This window comes from Cucurbita pepo, chromosome 1, assembly GCF_057944985.1.
Source record: "Cucurbita pepo subsp. pepo isolate OVF chromosome 1, ASM5794498v1, whole genome shotgun sequence".
NCBI lineage: Eukaryota > Viridiplantae > Streptophyta > Magnoliopsida > Cucurbitales > Cucurbitaceae > Cucurbita > Cucurbita pepo.
This window is the reverse complement of record NC_141798.1, coordinates 5,243,056-5,257,601: the sequence shown is the minus strand read 5'-3', so window position 1 is coordinate 5,257,601 and position 14,546 is coordinate 5,243,056. Positions and strand designations below refer to the sequence as shown.

The following is a 14,546-nucleotide window of genomic DNA, read 5'->3' as shown; positions in this document are numbered from 1 at the left end:
AAAATGTAAAACATTACTATTAAATTTAATAATATTTCATAACAAAAAAACATAATATAATATTTATGAATTTTTAAAATTCAAATTTCAATATTATAATAATTTCCATCTTCGACTCTATTTAGCTAACAAAAATTCTTTTATATTACCTCATTTATTCCACGCTTAAATAGGAATTTTTTTTCCTATAATACCCTTGACCCTAAACTTCAAAAATGGGATAGAACTCCCACAGCCATTATTCCTTACAAAATTTAAATAAATGGCCGTAAAAAAGTTCCTAAATTTACCACCTTTCTAAAATGGATTTGGCTAGTGATTTATAAAAATGTACAAAAAGCTAAGGAAACAAAAAGAAAAGAAGGGGATTTTGTAAAGGCTATGCTCCATTTCATCTGCTCATCGCTATAGACCAAGATCCCAGTGGAGCATCATGAACAAGGGCGCTATCCATCATCCTTCGCTCGCTAAATCTCCCTCTAAACTGTTGCTGCTGCACCAACAACACCGTCGATGTGCTCCCGAAGTCCGGTGACGCAAGTATATCACCGACCACCCCGAGCTCTGGACATTCACTCCATTGGTGAAGGCCGTTGAGAATGGGATTGTCCTCGTGTCGTAGACCGGTAATTATTAAGTCGAAGCAATCCTCCATGCCTCTGATGGAAGCAGCCATTCCTGCGCCGTCTCTCACCATCTCTTCCACCACCACAAAATGCTCGTGTTCCATGTTGGCTAGTCGGAATTCATGGATCAACTCAGAGTCAAGCTTCCTATTCTTGTTGTTTTCAGCTCCAAACAGAAGGAACCGAATGACGGTTAAGTCGACAGTGTGATGCCTTGCCATTCGAGTTCCTAACGCCAACGACTCTGCATCGTCCGGCCCACCAATGAACAACACAGCAATATGATATGGAGATCGTGCAGTCAAGAAAGAGGCATGCTTCGTCAAAACTCCCCTATCTACCAGAATTGCAACTGAACAAGGCGCCATTTCAAGAATTTGGATGTTCATATTCTGAAGGGCTCGGTTCACCTTCCCAATTGAGCCATCGATCGCCCACTGCTTGTGGAAAGGAAGGATGGCAATGGTGGCCCTCTTGTCAAATGCGAGTCTACAAACGTCGTCGTGCATAAGGTCGTAAGGTGATATTGCGGTGAAAGCATCGACAGTGGCACAGCCTGCATTGTGTTCTTCATATTGCCTCAAGGCATTGATAATGTGGACTGCTTTGGACGAAGATCTCTCGAGTGTGCAATCCGGTTGGTGTGCTATAAGAACTGGGTTGCTTCTGCCAATGAGCTCGACCAAAATGAGAGCTATTGCGGCCAAGGGGCTGTCTCTTGAAGCATAGGACACTTCAAGGAGGTTAATGATCATGGGGATGTTGTCCTGATGGTGGATGCAGACCAAGATTCGGAGCTCGGCCTCCGGCTTCAAATGTTGAATTGTACATCTTGATGACGAGAGGTAGCGTTTAGATGGATCATAAAGATGTTTGATTAATGGTGTTACGATGCCTGTTATAACCAACATTGAGATAACAGCAAAAGAAAACTCTTTGTCTGAAATCACCTACAGAAGAAATGTAACAAAAATAGATGATGTTCTGTTCAGAGTATATACATTGAATAACTTGATAGACTCTACATCCGCTTCATTCTAGCTTCAATTTTGGCCTTCCTAGTGTTAAAATATTGATCATAGTTGCAATGATTTGGTTAAATCTCCTAAAATGTTCAAGTCATTATCAGATGCGCATTTTCTTAAGACATGCATAGAGAGGAAATGACCTAAAAAAATAGTGGAAATCAAGTAAGTTGCAGGGTAAAGAAGAACTGGGATGTACAAAACATGGGAGTTTTGGAGATTGGGATTTCTAATAAACAGAAAGGGTTTGCAAGCATCTCATCATCTATCTCAGTCATGTCTAAGAAAAACATGTCAACTAAGAAAGCTGGGACGGGTTTAGATCAAAACGAGTAAAAAAAGCTCAAACCATAGTTTAGTTTATTTTTAGTTTTAACAGATCATTCTATGCATGAATCGGTCAAAATAAAGAGGGTTTTTTTGGCTCATTACCGCACTGTGCTTCCAGAAATTGAAAAGGATCAGCTGCAAGAACCCTCTAGCATTCAGAATGAGGCCAAGAACCAAAGAATCTCTACGTCGCAGATTGATGTATTTTGCTGGCAACATCACGGCTCCAATCTTAACAGTGCAGGAAAACAGAAGAACGATCCCAACAACCCAAGTCTCCTGAATTTTGATAATGAAGATATTGGTCTGCAATCCACTAACAGCAAGAAAAGTTGGATAAAATAGCCTTGAAGCTAAAGTTTCCAATTTGGACACAATGGTAGAACCCAATGGAGGACCATCTGGCACAACCAAGCCAAGAACCAATGGCCCCAAGAAATAATGTTGCCCTATGATCTCACTCAGAAACCCACTGAGCAGGACAAGAAGGAAAATCCAGATAACAAAAATCTCGTTGATGAACTTCCGGTCTTGAAATCGCTTATGTATATGCATAACTGCAGGCTTGACGATGTAGATGATGGCAGCAATAAGTGCACATGATGATAATAGTGAATAAAATGGACTATTTCCGCTGGCTTTCTTGTTCTCTGTGAATGATAAGGCAGCAACGGTTGTGAGAACGCCTAATACGTCACAGAACATGGACGATGAAAGTGCGAGGCGGCCGATATCTGTGTTCAAGATCTTGAGCTCGGTTAACAGGCAAGCAATAACAGGAGAGCCGATCAAGGTTTGAGACAAAGCTATGAAGAAAAGAGAGTTGGCGATGTTGCATTCCACTGGGCAGGATTGCTTCAGAATTAAGATAAATATGATTGGTAATGTCAAGGTGAACACGAACACGAACAAACCTACAACCATTGCTTGTCGCCCCGGCCGCAAAATTACTGCCCCATCAATCTTCACTCCCACGACAAAGAGGAAGAACATGAGGCCAAAAGTTCCAAAAGTTTCCAATATCATGTTCCCTCGTTGGGGGAACAACGCTTTTGCTATCTCATCTTTTTGCCCCAAGAACGATGGACCCAAGATGATGCCTCCCTGCAAGTAACATTTTCGACACAACCAATTAAGAATGCATCTAAGAGACCAGATATACACACACTAATTTATAAGCTCAAACTTCTTGAGTTTGACATTGATATTAACATAACATCATCAAAATAGGAAATCGTACATTTGAACCTCTGCAGTGTCATTTCTTCTCATATCGATATCAGTAGTTTACACATGATATCCAACCTCGCGCGTTTACAAGTGAGTTAAGCTTTTTGAGTATTACTGATTTAAGAAGGAATCAAAGCGCATTTGATGTGCAAATCTAACGTCACATTGGATTTTCACGAATCAAATGAAAAACCAGGTCACATATCCTCTAACTAATCACCATTAGTTTCTAGCTCGAGGACGCATAGTAATCTACCGACAAGTTCTTTTAGAACATTCATCAAATACGAAGAGTGCATCCACAGAATGAGCAAGAAATTCATAAGGAAATGCGATTGTGATTAAACATATATAGAGATGATGGATTGAGGAAGAAACTTACAAAGATATGAGAGACGACGGTGGATTGTCCGAGCGGTTTGAGGATGGCTTCCATAAGTTGGGAGATGAAGGAAATTGCAGAGAGCTGTAATAAGAAGAGAGAAGAAGGGGATTTTGCAGAGAAATGGAATAAATAGCGCCATGGATCATCTGCTTGAAATCTCGGCAAAGTTTCACACACATAAGTTTGGTTCTCGGAAGCCATAGACATTTACAAGAACCAACCATGAAGAAGAAAAAGAAGAAGAATGCAAGGAGAGGGAGAGGGAGCAAATGGAGGGATGGTTTTCCAAGTGTCGTGGATTTATTACAACTCTTTCGCCATAATTTTCTAATTTTGGTTGTTGGGAGTTGATCGTTTCAAAGTTAACTTCAATTGTTTTTTTTTTTTTTTTTTTAAATCTTGAGACTGACTCTGGTATATAATGGACTAAAACCAACAATATCTCCTAGCGGTGTTTACACTGAACTATGTATACGAAAGTGATACACACCCTAAAGAAGAAGAAAAAAAATAAAGCTTAAATTCAGGTTTTGTGTTCTGCAACATAAGGTTATGTGTGCACGTATTATATAATGATTGCATGTGTATGCATTTTTTGACCTAGTAGTAGTATCACCTACCATGTACTTTTATATTCAATTTTTGTTCAATTAAGGGCGAAAATGACCTAAAGAAAGTTGGGATCGAGTCTAAATACATTAGGTAATATATATATATATATATTATTTGTTATATTTATGATCGAAAGTTTAATTTGAAAATTTTCATTAAAAGCTTTGGTAAGTTTTAACTTTCCTTTGATGTAAAAGAGTGTACTACTAAAGCCATGTTTTCAATTCCATCAATATGAGCTCGGGGAGAAGATCAAGTAACGCCAATTCCAAACAATGTGTACTCAGTATATGGTACCTACCATGTGACTTGTGACTTGTTTCCACTCTCCACAATGGATATAATCGTTATAATAAGGATAAATTTTTGGTTCTCTATATGAAGCAATGCTGAAGTAGCATGACATTACACGGCCTATGACGAAAAACGATCATATCTATCAAAGGCAAGTTACATTATCTTTAATCATTCAAAATCAATTCAATGTTTAATTTACACTTATCAACGTTGTTTGCGCTTAATAGTGAGAAACACGCCAATGTCCACAACACAGAAAACTCAACACGAAACACTTTGTTCAAAATGCATGATCTGTTACATCTGCAGTGTGAAAGCTTATAATTTATTGTTCATAACGGGTGAGCTAAAAGGGCTGGGGTTGTGGGCTTCTTCAAACCCAGAGCAGCCATGGGAATGGAGAAAGGTACAGCAAGTATTAACTTAGAGATGAAGTTAGCCTACCAAGGAAAAGCAGAAGAGGACCCAAAACCAACCAACCCAAACAAGGTTTCTTCTGTCTTTAGTATTTATCATCATCTTCAACATTGCTTGTAAATTTGTAACTGAAAAAAAATGAAAAGAAATAGATGGTTATACTTGTAAAATCATATGATTCACTTTACAAGTCTCCTCTGGTTTAATGATATGATTATTCTGCAAATACTAAAATAGATATCTCTTATGCTCCTAAAATAGTCATTTTGTTGCCTTTGGACTATTCACTTCCAGTAGCTAGTATCAGCTCCATGCTGGTGTAAGCATGTTAATACACATATTCAAAGTTACTCATTTATCATATAGACTAGACGATCAAATATCAGCACGGACTAAAATGATTATTCTGCAAATACTGAGATAGATATTTCTTAAAGTTCAGGAGCAAACATGGAATAAATTTAAAAGTTCAAGGGCTAATATGCAAATAACACCAAAAATACTATATTCCTTCTGAAATATCTAAACCATGCTTATATGGGAATAATAGGGAAATAATGGACAACATAACACCTACACAAGAGCTACTGCGAGAAAAAATATAACGGCTCAAGCCCACCACTAGTAGATATTGTTCTCTTTGGGCTTTCCCTCAAAGTTTTTTAAAATGCATATAGTAGGGAGAGGTTTCTACACCCTTATAAAGAATGTTTCGTTTTCCTCCACCACAGATGTAGGATCTCACAAAAAAATCTATATATAAATGAAAGAGATCCATCAAAAGGGGTGAGAAACACAAAACAAATTTCACTCACACATTAACATGGAAGATGACTTGTTTTCCCTTTTCTTTCTTATTACCACGTCTATGCTGCTGAATTTCACATAAATGAGATAAAACCATATGAAGAGTGAATTCTACTACAGAAAGGTTCAAATTCAGAACAAAACTTACTAAGATTACTGAAAGGATCATCTGATGTCATCTTGTTTCACTCTCCTATTGCTTGGTTCTGAATCAGTTGCAAGGTAACCTAAAGAAAAAAAAAGTTAGAAAGCAACGCTGAAAGATTGCTTCCCAAACAGACTCTGTAGGAGTGGAATACCTGGATGTCTGTCGCTTACTTCACCAACTGGTGCCTGACCTTTCGAGGCCCGATTGATCCAAGCGAGTCCCTTTGTTCAGAAATCAGACGTTCATTTAAACAAAAGGACAGGATTTGTTTTCTCCCCATTAAAGTTTGTCATGTTTAAAAGCTTAAAATCAAACATTAACTTGATTTTGAAGGCTTAAAAACATGTTTTAGAGAATCCGAGTGGTTTTGGACAAGGAAAATTATTTTAAACCATTTCAAAATCACTCTCGAAGATGTCTTTTAAGAGTCAAACACGAGACACATTAAACCGAACTAAATTTCACACTTGCAAAGACTCTCTCCAACCCCACCAAAAATTTGCTCATCTCAACTTCGAGAATCATTTTATTTCTATTGAGCCAAATATTCCATTTACTAGAGCAAAGACCAATGCCCACCAAAAACAACACAGCCTATAATAACATTACCAGCTAGCAGCTCAAAATACACACCAATTGGATGGAATTCTTGAATCTTCATCCCAAAATTACCTACATTCTCTTAATCAGCAGGCTAACCGTATTTAGCAATCCTTCAAGGAACAATCGAAACTCGTTTTTTCCCTCACAAATTGCACAAGAATTTCCTCTCTAATTCCCTAAATACATCCGCAAGAAAGAAATCCACACGAAATCTCAAAATGTAGAAAGCAAAAAGAAACGCAAACCTTCTTAGTGTCCTTAGGAACTCCATAGCCGGAGCAAAACATCTGCCCTACCAAGACCTGCATCGCCGGGTCGCCAGCACTGGCCTCCTTGAGCGTGTCCTGAAACCACCGCTTGACGCAGTCCGACACCACATCAGCCAACGGAACCCGATTCTTATCCTCCATGTTCTTCTTCTTTGGCTCCGAGATGACTCGGACGGTATCGGGAATCGGAGTTTCGGACGACGAAACTCGGATCCTAGACTTGGGCTTGGGCGCGGCTGATTGAGGCTTCTTCGAGAAGACAGCGATCTTGGCGAATTGCTGAAGGTGAGTTGCCGACGGAAGCGATTTCGCCATCAAACAAAGGGAATTTGCGCGGATGGAAACCGCCAGTTTTTTGCGTCTGCAAATCGTAGGCTTGCTTCTCTCTTGGATTCAGAAAAAGATTTGGTTGAGGAGGGAGATGGTACTATTTCAACTTTTTTTTTTTCTTTTTTTTTTTTTAATTTCATTATTATTATTACGTTAAATTAATCTCAACAAAGTTTTATTTTTACTCTTAATTTTTTATTATTTTTTTTATTTTTAAAATATCTTTCAACTTTAAAATTGTTTTGATTTTCCACTAAAAAAATTATAAGACATATTTCATATTATTGGTTCATTTAAAAAGTATTATTAAAATCATTTACACACATGAATTTATATAAATAATGATATAAATGATATCCTACATTAATTTTAATTTTATTTTAACAGAAAATTCCTTTAATAATATTTAAAAAAAATAAATTTGATAGTTCAAAGATAAAAATAAAACTTTTTAAATTTTAAATGCTTAAAATTCAATGCCATTTTTGTATAATTTAATGTTATATCACAAATTTATTATCCCGGGAACGTAATAGATTTTTAAAATTTCTTAAATTTTTTGTTTGAGATATTTGACATTTTTTAAAATTTATAGACTAACCTAATATTCAATTTTATGTTTAAAAGATTTTTTATAATTTATTATTGAATTATTAAACAGAAAACATTTTTAAAGTTTTAGAAAATTTGAAATACAATCTTAAAAAATTAGATACTGTATAAATTAACTTTTTTTTTTTTATCTATTTTTTTCATTTGTTTTTTTTTTCATTTGTTTTATTTTCATCCCCTAAAATATAAAATAGATATCAAACAAGATATAAAACCTTTATTTTATTTTTCTAATGTTTAAAAAAAAAATAGTATTTATGATGTCACGTTGAAAACCTCCTAACAGACACGTTGAAAGCCCACAAAGGAAAAGTCCAAAAAGAACAATATCTAAATTCTTTATTACTATTCTCTTAAAATTTAAATTCTAAACTTCAAACAACTATGAATAATAAAAGCTTTATATATTTGGACATAATTTTTTTTTTTTTTTTTTTTTTTTTTGTAGAGATTTGGTTTCCAAAATGAGAATAACACTCAGAAGCTCACAGCTTAGAGGATGAGACTTTATTCATCAAAATCCAAATCCAAACCCAAACCCAAACCCAAACACCAAGTCATTCAATGATGAACAGACAGTTGATTGCCAAAACATCTGGACATAGAACACACACACGCACACACAGCCATAGAAATAATCTAAAAAAATATCATCCTCTTTAGGTAAGATCATCCTCTTCCAGCTCTTTGGCTTTCAGCTTGTCCTTCACCCTTAAAAGAAGGGTCGTCTTCAATGGATCCTGTCAATAGTTTGTGCACATTAATGTTCACCATTACAAATGAAAACAACAAAGTTATTTCAAACGATCAAACTGCGCTTGTGTGAAGACTCCGATCATGCATACTTACTCTAGGAACGGTAAGAATGTTATTTCACGGTAGGCAGTAAGTTACGGGGGCAGGAGGAACATGCGTGTACCGTTGTGACACATACTTACTCTAGGAACGGTAAGAATGTTATTTCAGGGTAGGCAGTAAGTTATGGGGGCAGGAGGAACATGCGTGTACCGTCGTGAGGTGTGCGTGTGTGTGGGAGGTTGGGATTTCAGCATGGGGTGTGATTGTGCTGTATATTGAAGAACTATCAATATAACATAATTTGGTATTTGTTTCCCTCTGTTTTGTGTGTGTTTTCGTGATATTTTCAGGTGATTCCGAGTTGGATACCGAACATTCTCTAGATCGAACGTAAGATTTTTCAGGAAGTAACTTCGCAGATTACATATCAATAACATAGTATTCAAGTCGACTCATAAAGTATGATCTTACCAGTGTGGTCATGCTATCAAATTCCTTGACAACATCAGTAAATTTTGCTACATCTTCCTCATCAATGGCAGATGCAATGTCCTGAGGTAAAAATATCAGACGGATAAACGAACAAATATAAGAGGTTTTCTAGTCAAGAAGCACTACAATTTCATGCAATATATGACAATGCCTTCAATCAATGAGCAAGCCGGACAAGAAATGAGTAGAACCATCAAACTTCTTGTTCAACATGTATGAAAAAACATTAAATATGCAAAAGAAAGAATAATAAATCAGAATTCAGGGGTGAACGTAACGCACCGCTAAAAGCTTATATTCACGTGACCCTGAAAATGTAGGATCTAGGTCCTGCAGAAGGGATGTAATATGGTAAGGACAGAAATCACGAGGACGAGATGAGACAGTCATGTCCGATAACTACCTGATAGTTATCCAATGCTTTGGTAATAGCAACGATATCGCCTTTGCAAAGCTGGCAAATTCCAGCATTAAGAAGATGCCCCTTCACTCCATACTTGAGCAAGTTACTCTTCAGAGAATACTTCGCTATCTCTTCGTAGATATCGATTGCTTTCTGATACCTACAAATTATGTTACCATATCAAAGATGTTTTCATAAGATAAATGTTTGTACAATATCAAAATAAATGGATAATATGAACCAGAAGAAACCATCAAAGTAGAAGAAAACTTGGTAATGTTTTAAATGTGTCAATCACAAGGATGCAGCACAATTTATCAATACTACACTATCTTACTGTTCCAACTGTGCAGCAAATTGTGCAACTTTCTGCTTGCATTGATTTGCTGAAGTTGTCACTTCTTCATTTTGGAAAAGGTCAGCAGCTTTTTCAAAGTAATCGATTGCTTGCTCGATATCCTGTTCAGACTCGAACAATTCAGCAATTTCCTGCACACATGAGAAGGTAAATCCAAGTCATGGATTGCATATGAGGCATTTGTTTAATTCTCTGTCAATCAAATGATGAAAGAATTCTGCATAAGAAATTGCCATGACAAGGCAACTGCTGTCTAGAGGGACCTAATGTGTAGCAGCCCAAGCCCAAGCCCAAGCCCAAGCCCACTGCTAGCAGATATTGTCTGCTTTGGCACGTTACGTATCGCCGTCAACCTCACGGTTTTAAAACGCGTTTACGAGGGAGAGATTTCCATACCCTTGTAAAGAATGTTTTGTTCTCCTCCCCAACCGATGGGGGATCTCACAATCCACATTGGGGGCCAGCGTCCATGCTGGCACTCGTTCCCCTCTCCAATCGATGTCGTTCCTCCAATCGATGTGGGATCTCACAATCCACCCTCCTTCGGGGCTCAGCGTTCATGCTGTATACCGCCCAATGTCTGGCTTTGATATCATTTGTAACATCCCAAGCCCACCCCTAACAGACAGATTTTAAAAGCCTTGAGAAGAAGCTCGAAAGGGAAAGTCCAACGAGGACAATATCTGCTAGTGGTGAGCTTGGGATGTTACATAATGTATGATACTTCATAGTGTCTAATCAAGAATTAGCAGCCACAAGAATAGGTTCCAAACGAAAAGAAAAAAACAATTCACAGCATAACCTCGTGAAGTAACCGAACATTTTAGACGATCAAAGAAATCAAATAATAAGCATTTCACGTAGCAGAATAACAATGAACCTTGTAATATCTTGCAGCCATATTGAGTCTTCCAATGTCACAAAACAAATTCACTGCCTGCTCTATGCAAGATATGGCCTCTGCATCAAGATAACAATTGGAAATAAGTAATTTAACCAACAATAACGTCGTAATTGAACTAGAATTGTTTCACTCGTACCGTTCGCATTAAAGTATAGAATGATCAATTATGAACCAGTTTTACCTCTAACAGATGTTTTCTTATAGCAATTGCCCGCATCAATATAAGCTTGAGCTGCTTCATGTTTGCTTTCCATCTTTATAAGAAAAACAAGGCATTGTTCAGTAAAAGAAACAGTGTACAACAAAGGAAGACGAAGCCATCGATCTCACAAACACGAAGCACCAACCTTCAGATGACAATTTGCTAACTTTATATACGTTGATCCTGCTTTATCCCCTGGAAAACCACATCCACAGAGATTAGAAAGGCAATGGATGGCAGGAAACTGAAACAGACAATAATGTAAAATTCAGACACGCAAAGCATGGAAAATGTTACTCAGCCAATTAAGACAACGGCCACAACTCATCGGGGCAGAACAAAGAGGGGGGCAATCCCTCTATTAGTTTTATAACAATCCAAGCCCACCGCTAGTAGATATTGTCCGCTTTGACCCGTTACGTATTGTCGTCAACCTCACGGTTTTAAAACGCAACTGTTAGGGAGAGGTTTCTACACCCTTATAAGGAATGCTTCTATCTCCTCTCCAACCGATGTGGGATCTCACAATCCACCTCCTCGGGGGGCTAGTATCCCCATTGGCACACCTCTCGGTGTCTGGCTCTGATATCATTTGTAACAGCTCAAGCCCACTACCAGCAAATATTGTCCACTTTGGCTCGTTACATATCGTCGTTAGCCTCACGGTTTTAAAACGTGTTTGTTAGGGAGAGGTTTCCACACCCTTATAAGGAATGCTTAGTTCCCTCTCCAACCAATGTGGGATCTCACAAGTTTTCTCTTCCTCTTCTATTTTTACCTCCTAACTTTTTAAAACTCCAAAGATTATAAATAAGAATGTAAAACTTTTCTCCTCATCATGAAAATTTTTGGCTCCGCCTCTACCAAGCATGCAACAATGCCGATCAATCAAAAGTTGAAACCATGGTGCTCTTGATTTCTAAGCAAAAACTCTCGCATAACCCCAAAAAACCGCCAGAAAACGGGAAAAACGATATCATAAAAGAAGCAAAAAGAAACAGAACACAAGTAGCCCGCCACAATTAAATTACGCATCAAAATGATAAAAGCAATGAAACAACAAAAATCCTTCCGTAAGACCGTCCTTCTCATATGCAGCAGCGTTTAGGGATAATGAAATTAACAAAACAGGGAAAGTAATGATCGAACAGAGAGAAATAAAAAGAAGAATCATAAGGTGAAAAGCGATTAGCAATACATGATTTCGAAAGCTTGTAAGAATTGGCGGCTTTATCGAAGAGATCTGCAGCATCATCGTACTTGGAGCCGAACAATCCCCAACCACTGAGCTTCTTTTCTGCTTTGGAATCGAAATCCTCTGCTCTGGCCAAATGATCCGCCATGGACGAATATGAATCGAGAAACAGGAGAAGAAAAAAAAAAAAAAAAAAAAAACAGGATTGCGATTAAGAAATGGTTTCTGGTTCTTCTAGCATTGGCGGGTTCTCTCTTAGAAATATCAAAGTTTCCTGAAACTGATTTTGTTGGATCAATCGGTAAAGATTGCTCGTCCTCGTGTTTTCGCGGTGCCTGTTGCTGATTCTGGCAGAGGAAACTTTTTTGTCCCTTTGGGCCGAATGTGTGGAATCTTGAAAACTGCCCAACTCAATTTTAGGAACAACGAATGGGTTGGCTACCTTTACAAATTACACCATCTCATGGTCATTAATGCCCATAAATTATGAGGTCCCACTATTCGAACATAGATCAGTAGATAAAAGATAATAATGGTAGACGTGATAGATAAAAGATAATAACGGTTGATGGAGATTTTGACTTTTTATTTATAAGATTGTTCAACTAAAAAAATATTAACTTACAAATAATTTTGATAAAAGTTAAATTACAACTTTAGCCCTAGAACGTCAGTACGATTTTTAGATTTTTTTAATGGAAATGTAGGAATACTTGTTCGCTTTGAAATGTCGAAGCTTTTAATCAATTCGAGCATGCCATTTGACCCGTACATTCCCAACCAATCTAGAATAGGCTCTAAGCTTAGCATACTTAACGAAAGTTTAGTATGTTAGCTCTACGAACAAGTCCTACTTCGATTTTTCTGAATGAATGGATGTATCACGTAAAGTTGAATTTAGAAACGTTTGATTAAGACAAAGCTTAGAATCACTGAGTTGAGATAGGTTGGATGCAATTGTTATGTTGCATGAATGACACATATATTTGTGATTCTTTACTTCATGTTTTTATATTGATACGATCCGGCATGTTTGACCATGAATGACATACATTAAACATGTATTACTTCTTCTCATATATTTGTAGGGACACATACCTACGAGAATGATTTTCAGGTCTTTTTTTTTTTTTTGTCGCTCGGATACACGAGAATGGTAGGATATATTAGTACTTAAAAAAATCCGATATATATGTATATGTATATATATATATATATATCTAGATAGATAGATAGATAGATATATTCCCAACGAGCTCATTTTTCTTTTGATTTGGAAGACGGGCGTTGCGTTTGAAAGGCTTGAGGTAAAGGACTATGCTACGTGGCTCTCCCAATTGACTTGGACTCGAGCTTATTTAGGATTCCCTGACCCTTTATTTAGATTCTTTCGTGGGACTTTTAAAAAGAGAATCTAGCTTACTCTATTACCTTACTTATGAGATCTATCTGTTTAGGGGGGAGAAGGAAGAGAGGCACGAAAACAGGATGTCTAGTGGATCTCCTTAGTCCCAGAATGGTAGGAATCCCCTCTCTAATGTTCTAACCTCTAAGCCAGTAATGGAGTAAGCATGGTTCTCTTTTTGAAAGTTCCACGGAAGAATCTAAATAAAGGGTCAGGGAATCCTAAATAAGCTCGAGTGCAAGTCAATTAGGAGAGCCATGTAGCATAGTCCTTTACCTCAGGTCTTTCGAACACAACGCCCGTCTTCCAAATTAAAAGAAAAATAGGATCGTTGGAAATATATATATATATATATATAAAGAAAAACACAAATAAATAAAAATCTCACTCTTCCATTAATTAGTAGACTACGACATATTTTAAAAACTTTGAATAAGACACGTTAATCTTTTTATGTTTTTTTAAAATAATTTACTTTTTAAATTGTTTTTTCATTTAAATAAATATATATATATATATATATATATATATATATATATATATATATATGACATAATAGAATTAAAACAAAAGCATTTTCTTTAAAAGTATGAAATAAAAATACTTTTATTATAATTATTTTTCTAAAAATGGCTTAATAAACAATAAAATAATAAATAAAGGCTATCATTTAATTACCATTAATATATTGGATGAAAATATCTAAATCTTAGATATCGAAATAATTAACTATGGACTTATGCTATTTTAATTTATTATTTATACTTTCGATAAATCTAAAATTTGTTAATTTGTTTTGAATAAATTTTAAAAATATATCTATAAAAATTATTATTATTATTTAATTAATTTTTTAACACTTAATATTAAAAAAAAATAATTCGAAAACATCTCAATCACAATTATTGATGCAGGCATCTACCCATCATAACGACTACATACAACTTGAAATTCTTATAAATAAATATGTTTATAAGTAGACAAATTAAAACTAACCAATAAAAATATTTGTTATTTTTTTCTTATTTTAAACTTTTAATTTTATTAAATTGGAACATAAATTTTATTTAAAAGAAATTTTTATAGATAAATGGATGC

At 36.2% G+C, this 14,546-nt stretch overlaps 3 protein-coding genes across 3 annotated transcripts; all 3 read right to left on the bottom strand.

Annotated features, from left to right (window-relative positions):
- Positions 1–126: 126 nt before the first annotated feature.
- Positions 127–4,005, bottom strand: LOC111797629 (cation/H(+) antiporter 15). The gene is made up of 3 exons (XM_023680692.2): positions 3,594–4,005; positions 2,084–3,085; positions 127–1,576 (listed from the first exon to the last, which is right to left on the bottom strand). The coding sequence occupies exons 1-3, from the start codon at positions 3,801–3,803 to the stop codon at positions 392–394; spliced, it is 2,397 nt and encodes a 798-aa protein (XP_023536460.2). The 5' UTR covers positions 3,804–4,005; the 3' UTR covers positions 127–391.
- A 755-nt stretch (positions 4,006–4,760) lies between these two features.
- LOC111797620 (uncharacterized) lies at positions 4,761–7,168 on the bottom strand. The gene is made up of 4 exons (XM_023680681.2): positions 6,726–7,168; positions 6,029–6,098; positions 5,878–5,956; positions 4,761–5,050 (listed from the first exon to the last, which is right to left on the bottom strand). Exons 1-3 carry the CDS (start codon positions 7,062–7,064, stop codon positions 5,895–5,897), a joined length of 471 nt encoding a protein of 156 aa, XP_023536449.1. The 5' UTR covers positions 7,065–7,168; the 3' UTR covers positions 4,761–5,050; positions 5,878–5,894.
- Positions 7,169–8,156: 988 nt separating this feature from the next.
- Positions 8,157–12,467, bottom strand: LOC111797610 (alpha-soluble NSF attachment protein 2). Its single transcript, XM_023680669.2, has 9 exons — positions 12,047–12,467; positions 10,994–11,043; positions 10,828–10,900; positions 10,623–10,702; positions 9,722–9,873; positions 9,385–9,544; positions 9,264–9,311; positions 8,961–9,041; positions 8,157–8,431 (listed from the first exon to the last, which is right to left on the bottom strand). The coding sequence occupies exons 1-9, from the start codon at positions 12,189–12,191 to the stop codon at positions 8,351–8,353; spliced, it is 870 nt and encodes a 289-aa protein (XP_023536437.1). The 5' UTR covers positions 12,192–12,467; the 3' UTR covers positions 8,157–8,350.
- Positions 12,468–14,546: the final 2,079 nt, after the last annotated feature.